We start from the raw sequence: 12,789 nt of genomic DNA on the forward strand, positions 1-12,789 counted from the left end.
CTCCACTTAGATTTTCTGAAATTGAGCAAGATAGCATGTTATGCACGTAAGCACACACATGATTGGGAAGGCAGAAAATAGTTCTTCCTGGAAGATTTTATCCATTAGTTTGCAGCTCCAGGGTCACTGCTTTATGCAAGAGACATAACTTGAAGGCATGTGTCAGTGAAGAGGAAGTCATTACTGGTGCCATAGGAAGCCTATTAGCAGATAACAGAATAAGCCATGTTGTGTTGCCTAAATGTACAAATCTCCTGCTAGGTCAGACCAACATTCTGTTAAAATCAGTATTTTCTCACTGCCCTGCAGTGGAGTCACAGTTTAGTGAAAGCAATGGAGCTGGCCACTTCTCTGAGTGACTTCTTTAGCTTTCAGAGTTGTTGTACTAAGGATGCTGGAGGCTTTGCCTGTTCTTGAATGCTTATAATCTCTTCTTGAACCTGCTGATACTGTTGCCTACCCTGTGATATTGCCTGTCTGCACGTCCTGTGACAATCTATCTCCAGAGTTCACTATCCTATCCACTTTGTAAAGCTGTACTCCTTAACTAGTTTAAACTGTTTTAAAGTACTCTCCCATTACTGTCATCAAGTTCCCCCTGTGACTGGTGGTGTTGGATATTGTGAACAGCAGTTTTACATTTGCCTTACCCATTGCCTTCTTGGTTTTTTTATTCTTCATCATACAATCTCTGCAGTAAAGGAGTCACAATCTTTTTGTATCACCTCTTGTGATTATTTCATATTCATTTCTGCATACCTCTCTTAATTCCTGTACATCCTCCTTGAAACATCCTACAGGATTCAAGGACTGGCTGCACCAAGGCCTTTAAATAGAAGTAAAATTATGTCCTTGGTTCTCCTTGTTCTGACTCCCAGCATCTTGCTGCCTTTTTTGGCCAATGTATTGAACCAGTGATGTCAGGAAACAGCAGCAACTCTTAAGATCCTTCCTTGGCTCATCACTACCAGTTTTGAGTTCAGTACTATGTAGTTGCCATTTAGACTGTACTTGTACTGCATTGTACTTGTCTAAAGGGAACCTTTCACTCTTTCAGTTTTGTGAGCTCCTTCTGGAATCTGATGCCCTTGTCAAGACATTTAAATACCTTAAAGTGCATAATGTTATTTGCACACTTACAGAGATTTCACTGCAAACTTTCTTCCCCAAGAAATTGATAAAGGTGTTAAAAAAAATTAGTCCCTAAACCATTTTCTATGTGGACTCACTTTGGACCTTTCTTATTACTGAGAAACATTAATTAAGCCCTACCACTTTGTTTCTTACCTTATAACAAGCTTTAATCCAGATATATTGCAGCCACTAGTGCAAATAGTTTCCTTACTGGTGCATTTAAAGAGGTCCAGCAGGTCCACGGGGCAGATTTTCCCTTTGTTGAAAACATATCAGCTCCTTAGCAGTATTCTCCTGTGTTTGCCCATATGCTGAGTGGGTTTGTGCTTGTATCTCATTACCGTGGCAGAAGTCAGAATTGCTGTAGTTCCCAATATCTACCCTGCACCCTCTCACCCTTCCAGTTCTCTCTCTCTTGTGTTCACAGCTGAACTTATACCTGGAGAATGCTTTACCCACCAGACTAAAGTATACTGTGAGAAGTAATGAGTTGAAAGGAAAGAAGAAACAAGCAAAGCTTGATTGTCCTTTATCGAAATAGAAGAGCTGCTTTGTGTTGGCAGTAAACAAAGTCCAGCCCATGCTCCTGGAATTATATTTATGATTTTAATGCTCATCTTTATATTTTTAGCAGATGGTGAACTTTTTGATAGTGGTGGAGTTTCACGGTGGTTTGATTGCTGCTGAACTGTGAAAGACCTATTGTTGTTCGAGAAAGACAGTAATTGACAAGAAGGTCAGTATTTGGTGGAGTAACTTTTGAGGAATGTTATTTTAGTAGGATTCAGTATTAGAGATGTAGGATGCAGTATTACAGATGTCTAATATTTAAAATCGTGAATCAGGCCCTTGTAAGATTGACTTAAAACTAACAATTTTCATCTCTTTTTCTTTGCTTTCTGGTCCTTTATGTCATGTCATGTTTTTAGACAGTGATGAGGCTGGAAATGGATTTAAAGTGTAAGCAAAATTCTCCCAATTCTGTCTCAAGGAGTTTCCAATGCAATATTTGCTACTACAAATGTTGGCAGCACTGCTGGTTTGCAAAGGAACAGCTCAGGCCCTGGCCAGATGCCACAGCATTTGCTTCATAGAATCATAAAAATATTTAGGTTGGAAAAGACCTCTAAAATAATTGAGTCCAACCATTAACCCAGCACTGCCAAGTCCACCACTAAACCATATCCCCAAGTGCCACATCTACACAGCTCTAAAAACCTCCAGGAATGGTGACTCCAACACTTCCCTGGCAGGCTGTTCTAGTGCTTGACAATCCTTTCCATGAATAATTTTTCCCTAGTATCCCATCTAAACCTTTCCTAGAGCAATGTGAGGTCATTTCATCTTGTTCTGTCACTTGTTACCCAGGAGAAAGGAGCAACTCCCACACAGCTACAGCCTCCTTTCAGGCAGTTGTAGAGAGTGATAAGGCCTCCCCTGAGCCTTCTTTTCCCCAAACTAAACACTCCCAGCTCCCTCAGCTGCTCTTCACCATTTTGACATACACATGGTACAGTATGTATGCATCCATAGGAACACAGTTTGGCAGGTACAATTCCAAGTGTGCAAATCTAGCATTTTCACAGAACCTTGGGGCACATCAGATTACCAATGAGAAACGACTGAGGCTGGAAGAGAGATTAGTGCCGCTGAGACTCTGCTCTCTTAGCAATTAGTATTAGCAAAATAGCCCATAAATCACCATTCACACAGTGTATAAAAGAATGCATCGGGAACTGTGGCACACATTTTCTCCAAGACACTTTCATTTTGCTTGAGAGATGCTCAGACAAAGCACAGACAAATGAACACGAACACGAAAGAATCAGTACAACAGTGTTCACAGCTGAACATCTCAAAAACAGTGCCTCAAAGATGAATTATTATGTGAATAAATAAATTACTATAATAACATTCTGCAGCTGAAGCAAATAGTAAGCGTTGTGCTCAATTGTTCATCAGAGGATTTAACTTAATTTTTTTAATAGGATGCAAAACGTTACTTGTAAGAAAAACAGTTGCCACACGATGGCAGCATAATCCAGTGAGACAAAGAATTTTGGCAGTCATTTCTGGGAAACACTGCAGTTTTTAGGAGGCTGATTGTTACAGAGCCACAGTACATCTGAAAATGAAGCGCTGGCAGCAGCTGAATAGCTCCTTTGCACTGTGGAAGCTAAGTGGCACAGTGGGTTAGTACTGTCGGCTTTTTTTTCTGGAGACTCAACCTTACATCCTGGCTTAGCCCGTAAATGAAAGCAAGTTGGGTGGTCTCATCCCAGTCCCCATTTGTGCATATCACAAAAACACCAGGCAATTTGGCATGGCCAGGAGCTGCTGCCTGGGAGAGCAGCAGGATTTGAATGGGAGAGGGACTGCAGGTCATGAGCAAGGTGAACCTGAAGATCTGTGAAGGGAGGTTTGTGTGGCACCTGCTCAGACCAAAGGACAGTCACCATCTGCCACCAGTACTAATGTTATTGTGAATATATTTGCAATGTAGTTTATTCTCTGTGCTTGAAATCCAAGTCAGATCTTTATTTTATCCTTCTCACTTTGCTGTTCGTGGGAGTTTTGCCAGTGAAAGAAGCCAGCTACCGCTACATGATTTGGCCTGTTTTTATGTACAATTATGATTAACAAATTCATTTCATTTCTGTTTTGAAGAGAGGGTAGCATAAATTCCTAAATACACCCTAAGTATCTAGAGCACAGGAGACAAAAGGACAAAGCTGCTATGCACTAGGGGTGAATCCTCAGGGTTTGAGTGGTGCATGACATGTGGCCCAGGTGTGTGTGCCAGCCCCATTGTACAGGCTCTCCACAATCCTAATTTCTCTAAAAACCCTGGTGCTATTGTCCCTATTTCATTGATTGGGAACCAAAACCCAAAAAGGCTGACTCATGTTGAAGACCAAGAATACTCCTGACACCTGTACTGGGGTATATGAAGACCTGCTACAGTGGGGTTCCTGGAGGAGCAGCTGTAAAAATAAGGAGCAAAGCCAAGAGAGAGAGGAACATGGGACTGCAGAAAATAGGAAACTGGTTAAGGCATCAAAAAAAACATGATGCAGAAAATGAACATAACTTTAGGAGTCAAAGTAATAATAGTGGACAACCATCAGAAGAGATTTGGTTTTTTATCATTTTTATCAACTATCAAGAGTTTTAGAAAGCTCTTACAAAGCCAATAGTACAACTAAGAAAAAATCTAATTAATCAGGAAAACCAGAAAAATGCGCAATGTTTAGAGAAAGGAAGTTGTAAAGAACAAAGAAAAAGCATTAATATGAAAATATACTGCTGAAAAATGCAGTTTTTGATGCAAGTACTTGTGAAGCTGTGCCAACTTCTATAAATACAGTTGACTTTATAGTGAGGAGATATTATAGAAAAGTTGAAATATTTCATTTTGACATCTTCCTAGCAAAATGATTCAATGTCTTATTTCCAAGTTCAGTTCATTTTACAGCTGAGTTTGTTTTAATTTAAAATAGAGGAAAAGCAATCAAGAAGTGAGATGCAATGTTTCAAGAAGTGGAGAATGAAATGTCATACTTGAAAAATACTTTTTTTTTTTTTTAGGCAATAAAAAAATTGGTTTGATGATGCCCTGGAAGAATTATTCTCCCCAGTTTTTCAGTTCTCTCACTGAAGTGAAAAATCAATTATTTGTGCAGTCCTAGTTGTGTAATGAGGCATGTTAAAGAAAAGCTTTGGTTAGAGATTCAGGTGCTCCTGTCTTAGAATTTTGGAATTTGATACCTCTGGGTACCTTAAGAGACATCTGAGGAGCCAAGGGGGAGAACACAAAAAGGGCTCATCATGTAGGATTGTATCTTCTGACTACTGCTCTCTATTATCAGAAGGAATTTTGCTGCCTCACTGATGTTACCAGTCTGGGTTTTCAGTTTTGCACAGAGGTATAAAAGTCTTTCTCCATCTTATTCTGTGCTTCCAGGATAAGCTGATCTCTTCAGAAATGGGAAAATCCAGGCAGGTGGTGATCTATCAGTTCATCTCAGATTTTTTATCCTGTTTGGAAAATGGTTATCCCACTAGAGCCAAGATGATCACACACTGTTACCACAACTAGGACATTGGTGTTCACAACAACAGCAAGGTAAGTTCTGTACAATTTCCATTGTAACTTTATTTAAAAATAACAAGGGTTAGTTGAAATAAAGTGCCTTATATTTCTTGTCAGTTGTGCTTGCACTGGAACACAAATGTCACTTGTGCAAATTCAGTCCCTCAGAAGGGAACTCAGGAATACTTTGCAGTGCCAGTAGTTGATTTTCCACATGCATGACCACTTTGCTTTAAACTGGCCACACACTGTTACAGAGACACGAATTCTTGCCTAAGAATGGCAAGGCTGTTTTGTACCCCAACTTCCAAATGAAAACGCTGCCAAAAAATTATGGAATACCAGAGATCTTTATTCTGTATGGGGGCACAGAAGAGTAAGCAAGGCCACTGTGCCAGTAATTTCTCCAAGTGTGGAGCTGGAGCAAGTCCCAAGAAGGGCAATGGCACTGGGGAAGGGTCTAGATGGTGAGTGATATGGAGAGCAGCTGAGTGACCTGGGGGTGTTTAGCCTGGAGAAAAAAAGGGGGCTCAGGAGAGACATCAGTCTCTACAACTACCTGAAAGGAGCGTGCAGCCAAGTGGGAGTCGGCCTCTTCTCTCAGGTAATAAGTGACAGGACAAAAAGAAATGGTCTCAGGTTGCACCAGGGGAGGTTGAAGTTGGACATCAAGAAGAGTTTCTTCATGGAAAGGATTGTCAAGCATTGAAATGGGCTGCCCAGGTAGCTGTTGGAGTCCTCATCCCTAGGAAGTGTTCAAGAAAAGACTGGACATGGCACTTACCGCCATGGTCTGGTTGACAAGGTGGGGATCAGTCAGAGGTTACGCTTGATGATCCTGGACATCTCTTCCAACCTAAATGATTCTGTGATGCACCGACTCTCTTTCTTTAACTATACCCATCATGATAGTAGTTCTAGAAACACAAAGATACTGTACCAGGTGAACACACATACAGTCAACTGGAAAAAAATTGGGAAAAATTATGCTCATGTGCTTTGGAACACCACATCTTCTCTGATTTAACAAAACTGTTTGCATTATATAGTATTTACACTTAAAACACCACAGACAAATTCAGAGAGGAAATTGTTCAATGCTTTGCTGGTGTATGTTCAGGAAGGTAGGGCTTCTCCCTGCTGTCTCCATTTGCTTCAACCAACACAACTTTCCAGATTCAAGTGATTCAGTTCATGTCTTTTACACCTTCCCAGAACTTCTGATGACATATTCACCTCCATTAGAAGAGAACTGCTACCTAGAGTTGCTGCCAAGTGAACCCTGACAGCACCACAAATCACCAGCATGAGAAAAACACTGGACTGTTGAGGATGGCTGTAATGTTACAAAGCTGTAATGGGGGTTTAAGACCATCTACTTATACATCCAAAATGAACTGGCAACTTTGCAGTTGCTGAATCACTGAAAATATAAACACATTTTTGTTTTAGTATTTTGCAAATATCGGTATGTGAATTTGAATGAACTTCAGTAAGAAAAACATTGGTTCTTTTAATTCTTAGTGTTCCTCCCTACCACGCTTTACTTTTTTATTTTTGATCACAAAACTGTAAACACATACTTAAAGTAAGGAAGCCCTGCTATATCAAAGTCGTGTTGTATAAAATGGCCTGAAGTTCCTGAAATCCCATACTATGAGTTTCTCAGCCCTGAGTTTGTGTGAAGCTTCTATTACAGAGTCTTTGAAAGAAATTCTAAATCACAATAAGAGCAGTAATGTAAAACTATTTTTATTGAAAATACATCTACAAAGTCATGTTTCTCAAACCACTCTGGGTGCATACCAATGCAAAACCAGTGGGGAATGGGGAAGGGAATCTTTCTATAATACCTGATTTCCATAAGAAACAACGTTAGTATAAAAAAAGATCACATTCTTTGTGACACAACTAATTTTTCTCAGCTGATGTCATAGAAAGACAGCCTTTTACATTGTCTTTGCAATGTATTTCCAAACAAAATCTTAACAAAAATTTAAAGTGTTATGCCATAAATTCTACAGTTAATGTTTATACACACATTCTGAATACAGTATCTATATAAAAATATCTCTAATTACATATCAGAAAATGCCAGTCTGTATCCTAGATTTGCATTCTGTTAGCAAAAAAAAAAAAAAAAAAAACAACCAACAACCCATATTTTCTTTCTGTCAGAGATTCACTTAGAGTTTGCTTGGTTTGACTGCTCAATATTCTATATTAAACCCTGCTCACTTCATTCACTAGAGAGCTCTTGCTCATATTGTTCAGATTAATTAACTGGAGAAGATGGACAGGAGTTTTCAGTCCTAAAAAACCAGTATTGCCTGGGAAAAGATTTGCCTTCAAACAGCATGATGACATTTTCAATAGTTACTTGTATACCATACTATGGACTTTTACTGACAGAAGCAAAATATCGAATATTTTTTAAATGGCAGCTAGGACAATGCAAGGGAATCCTTCATTTCTATTCAGAATTTTTTTGGTAAGGAGAGGGAGAAAGAAGACAACAATTTTGATAAAACAGATCACTCAACACTATTAGGCCTGTCAATAATTTTTTTCTTTCTCCCAACTGTAACTGCATTACAAAACTTTCCAGTTTAACCTCTTTAATAATACAAGGTAAAAAAGTACATAATTTATATTTCTAGAAAGTGCTTCTTAAGGGAATAATCTTAAAATGAACAAAAAAGCCACAGGATTACAAATGCACTCTCTCCCTTTTTTCATTCTTTGCTTATCTACTCCGAAACCTACAATATTGCATTTTAAAATAGTTTCTAATTAAAATTTCAACATTTATTATAGTATTTGCTATTTTGCAATTTATATATTTTTCCTAGTAAAAAGTATAAAAGCACCCATTAGTTTTACTTTCTAAGGGTTTGTTTGGTTTTTTCCTTGGATGCTACTGATAAACACACTAGGAATTTAAAATTTCACACTGAGATAGGGAGCCTTCTTCACCAGATGGAAAAATGTAAATCCAGCTAATTGCTCTATAATTTATTAGCAGGATGATTGAGACTTTGGGAGATTTCCAATCAGAAAACCTCTGGCTGGTCTCAGGGATTTAGATTTAAAATCCATCTAATTTAGGATCTGAGCATCTCACCCTTCTGTACCTTCTGCAGAAGGCTGGTGTTGCCTTCTTATCATTGCTTATTAAGTAGATCATTAGTGTATCCAGAGCATGCTATATTTTTTTTTCCAAACTGAGGTGAAAACACATTTTCTGTCCCAGACTAGGGCCTTGCCCCTACAAACACTTCCACACATCGATTGTTCAGCTGGGTTGTGATGTTGAAATTATAGGAGCAAATCCAGACTGGAAGTACATACATGCTTATGTAAATGTTTGAGTCAGTGGGAGCCAACTAGGCTAAATTTTTATAAAGAACAGCTGAATCTAATGTGAAAAACAGTCTAGATAAAATAACTTTCTCAGAAATATTTCAACTCAGCTGGTAAAAGTGCTGATTTGGGGGTATTTCTTTTCTTTATTTATATATCTTCCCCCTTTTTATCCCCTCAATTAATCTCCTGCTTTTTTATTGTCCTGCTAGTATTTGAACAATAATATAACACTAGAGAAAAAAACAGATAAAAAAGCAAAAGTCCTGTTAATTTACTTAGCTGGATGTAGTTATAAAGTTAGAAGTACTGATTGTGTGTTTAAAGATGTTAGGAATTTTGCAACAGGTATTTAAAAAAATAAAACCATTTTCAGGCTCTGTTATCTGTTTTTACTTTCCAGTTCAATAAAAAAAAAAAAAAAGAAAAAAAAAAAAGATTCACAGGACTGAGTAACATATACACAATCTCTTCTTTTATCCCCAGTTAGCATATGTCTAGCAGGACCACTGTTGTTGCCTGTTAATTATTTTTTTTAAGTGGGAAGCCAACATATACCATGATCACTGCTAGTTTGGAATAGATTTTCATTAATTCTTTCCAGTGCGAGCATAAAGGGAGAAATCAAGGAATAGATGAACTTGGTGAATTCAAGATATAAATGGCCGGAAAAAGTGTGTGCTTTTCCACACTTGCAGTGTTGAACTCACGCTTCCTCTACCCTACATCTTGGTTTCACTATCTAATGGTTTCTCATTCTCATTTTCTTGGGAGATCAGTTGGTAGGGTTTCTTCATTTCATTCTCCTCTATCACAGAATTACCCATTTCAGCATCCCTGTTCTTCAGCTCATGCCGTGATAAATGTTCAACAATTCCTGCTCCAATGGAGTCTCCCAAGACATTTGTAGTGGTACGGAGACGATCCCTAAGGAAAAAGTCGTGAGTTAGTCTTGATTTCATCACTTTTCCAGGCAAGCATGCAGACTAGCTGTTAAAACTGCCTTTAAATAGTTACCAGATGAGTCACCTATTTTATACATATTCACTTATCTGAACTGTTAATGCCATTATTTCTTCTACAGAAATTACCAAATATACTGGGATGTGGAGTCACAAAATGTATTACTTCTCTTAGCAACCTGACAGCAAGAAACAGCCATGTGATGAAGATGGTAAAGGGAGCACATGGCTTCTTGGAGGCATTTTGGGACTTTGGTGGTTCATATGCTCTGAACATATAAACCAATGAGAATCTACCTCGTTAGGGTCATTTTTCTCCTGACCATAAACTATGATGAGTAATTTAGGCTGGAATTATGCTTAAATGACTCAGATTAAACTACAGTAACTCAGCCCCCTTAGAGAGCTCTACCCAGCAGATGTAGGAGGCAGCTTGATGAGGAGGGACTGGTACTGTTAGTAGATAAGCATCCACCTATATCAGGCTGTGGGCGTGTGGTTGGATAATCATTTGAAGACATTATGTTCTGATAACAACATTGTCAATTTCTCACAGGGATCACTTGAGAAGACTGAAGAGTAAAAGCCCCTGGAAACCATGGATAACAGGTGTTAGGTCTGAGATAGAAGCTGCGGGAAACCTTCCTTTGATTTAGTTCCTGGACCTAAGGTGTCTGTCAGTCTTCTACAGATAGAGGAAAGGAAAAACTTAGGGGCAATACTTTGTGGAAAAATGAGTTACACAACTGTTTTTCATTTCTGTGTCCATGGGGCAGACATATGAACGTTTCCTAGATTACACAGTCAGCAGGGCTGCAATTTGTTGGTTGGATCTGATCCAGTTCTGAGCCTGACTGAAGAAGAGGTTTTCATTGCCTCCTACAAAAAACAGGCTAAAGCAATTCTTTGCTTATTAAATTAGTCTGTTAGTGATGATAAACCCTAATGATAAAGGTTCCTAAGTAAACTTTTTGCATGCAAAAGGAATCATTAAGCAACACCCCTCACCATCTGCTCTATGAAAATACCATAGAAACAAGAAATTGTGGCTCTTTTTAACACGTGTTTCCAACAGCCTTCCACAGCAAGAAGACTGCAGTACAGCCAGAATGTCCCTGGCTATTTCACTCCTAAGTATCATCTAAGCCTCTAATGACTCCACAAAAATACTTACAAGAACCAGTCCACTGCAATGATAAGAGTGATATCATCTGTAGGCAGACCTACTGATGTCAGCACAATGACCATGGTGACCAGTCCAGCTTGAGGAATGCCTGCAGCCCCAATACTGGCAGCTGTAGCGGTGATGCTGTGCAGAGAGATGGCAACAGCAATTAACTGACTTCCGTAACAAACTCTCCTTATTGCCTGGCAAACTTTAAAACCAGATATGAAGCAAGCAGTAAATAAAGATGAGCCCAGTCCATTATATGAATACCTCACAGCTGCAGGGGAGTGTGCTTTTGATCCAAAGTGTTTGCACTAAACCTTTATCTAGAGACCTTGCAACATGATTCTTTTAGTGCTAAATTCCCTACTAGATGCCAAGGGCCAGACAAAACATTATAGCTACATGTCCCCACCCACTGAAAAAACCCACTCCACAAGCTCAAACATGTTAAAAGAAAAGCTGAGGAGACAATTCTGTCCTGGCAGATCTAAGGCAAGAACTTTTATTCCTTGTCCATCTCACTATAACGTCATGCCAGGTGAAGTCTCTGTCCTCCAGCAGTTGGCGTCCGGCCATCAGAAAACAGAAAGCTGCCAGAAACCCTGAATCATACAGTTTAGTGACTTAGGAGAAATATGCTTGTTCACACCTGGTTTAGGAAGATTTTGTTTTGTCAGGTGGTTTGCCAGGGAGCAGTCTAGTACTAACGAATGTGAAACTATTGCCACAGAGTGTGAAGGCAGAGTTTTGCCTTATGTTAATGAATACTGAAATAAACTGGTGTTTTTTATAGAGAGAAGCATTGTAACTGAACTTTCATTCTTCCTGTGTGATAAATACATGTCTCTTTGTCCTACAGCATCCATATCTCCCCTTGTTGACATTCCTTTAATCTACACATGTACCCGCCACACTTTTCTTTTAAAACTGTGATAAACATAATGAAATTAATGCAAATCAGTTATCACTGGGTGCTAATTAGTGGGCTGTTTGCTCTTCTATTTCAAACAAGAAGACTTGTGTGCTTGAAAACATACCTATCTTCTCTACTTTTATCTATATTAAAGCTCGTTACATAGCTTGCCCCTGCTTGTATCCTGAGACCATCAGGACTAGGAAAAAAATTCCTCTTCCAGCTTTAACACAGCCATGCTTTTATGCCACAGCTTTGTACATGCTCTGTAAATTACCTGGTACTGATTGTAAGTTTATAGCTCCCAAGAGCTGCATGTGTCCTTTAGAAAGAAAAACTTGAAAGTAAGTAAGAACTATTCTTGTTGACTTTATCAAGTGCAGTCACAGGTGTCCTGTTACAGTTTTTTGAAGGTTTACCTAAAGGAAAATATGTGCTGCGGGCCTTTTCCTGTGCAGAAGACATACATAACTACAGGTATTCAGTTACTGTAGCAGTTCTTAGTTTTAGCTCTAGATGCTTTTGGTTAATCCCACGTAAACCAGCAAGGAGTCCTCACAAAGGTGCTTTTATTAGATGTAATAATGGCTTCCATACCTGATTGTGATAATCTGCCCAAAGTTCAGCTCAAAGTTGTTAACCTGTGCAATGAAAATTGCAGCCAAAGCCTCATATAAAGCAGTTCCATCCATGTTAATTGTAGCACCAACTGGGAGTACAAATCTTGTAACTCGTTTGTCCACTCCATTTATTTCTTCTAGACACTTAAAAGTAACAGGTAGTGTTGCAGAACTGAATCAAAAATAAAGAAGGTAATATGTCATATAAATTCTATAAAGAGGGAAAGAAAAGACTGTGATTGCAAGAAATGCCTTAATTTTTTTAGTGATCTACCAGAATATTTTTTGTTTTTCACATGCAAAGGCTGGACTTAAGCATTGAATTTAAATGAAAAGTCTGAATTTAGGGTGGAGATTCTCTTAATGCTTTTAGGAACCTTCCCCAATGGTTAATTACTGTCATTCTCCATGCAGTTCCCTAGTCTGAATGTGCCTAAGTCCTGAGTTTTGTTACAAGAGTCATCTGCTAGGCAGAGGAATTTATTTAAAAATTCCTGCTTTTCACTTTTATGTCGTGGAGCTGTGACTAAATC

General features: G+C 38.8%; 1 protein-coding gene across 1 annotated transcript in view; it reads right to left on the reverse strand.

Annotated features, from left to right (window-relative positions):
• Positions 1–6,963: 6,963 nt before the first annotated feature.
• SLC1A3 (solute carrier family 1 member 3) overlaps positions 6,964–12,789 on the reverse strand; it is a 64,119-nt gene continuing 58,293 nt past the window's right edge. Inside the window, exons 8-10 of the mRNA XM_050328332.1 lie at positions 12,234–12,428; positions 10,727–10,861; positions 6,964–9,517 (exon numbers count right to left, since the gene is read on the reverse strand). Coding sequence (XP_050184289.1) covers positions 9,313–9,517; positions 10,727–10,861; positions 12,234–12,428 — 535 coding nt within the window. The 3' untranslated portion in view covers positions 6,964–9,312. The remainder of the gene's footprint in view (positions 9,518–10,726; positions 10,862–12,233; positions 12,429–12,789) is intronic.

Source organism: Myiozetetes cayanensis, unplaced genomic scaffold (assembly GCF_022539395.1).
Source record: "Myiozetetes cayanensis isolate MyiCay16 unplaced genomic scaffold, myiCay2020 scf4, whole genome shotgun sequence".
NCBI lineage: Eukaryota > Metazoa > Chordata > Aves > Passeriformes > Tyrannidae > Myiozetetes > Myiozetetes cayanensis.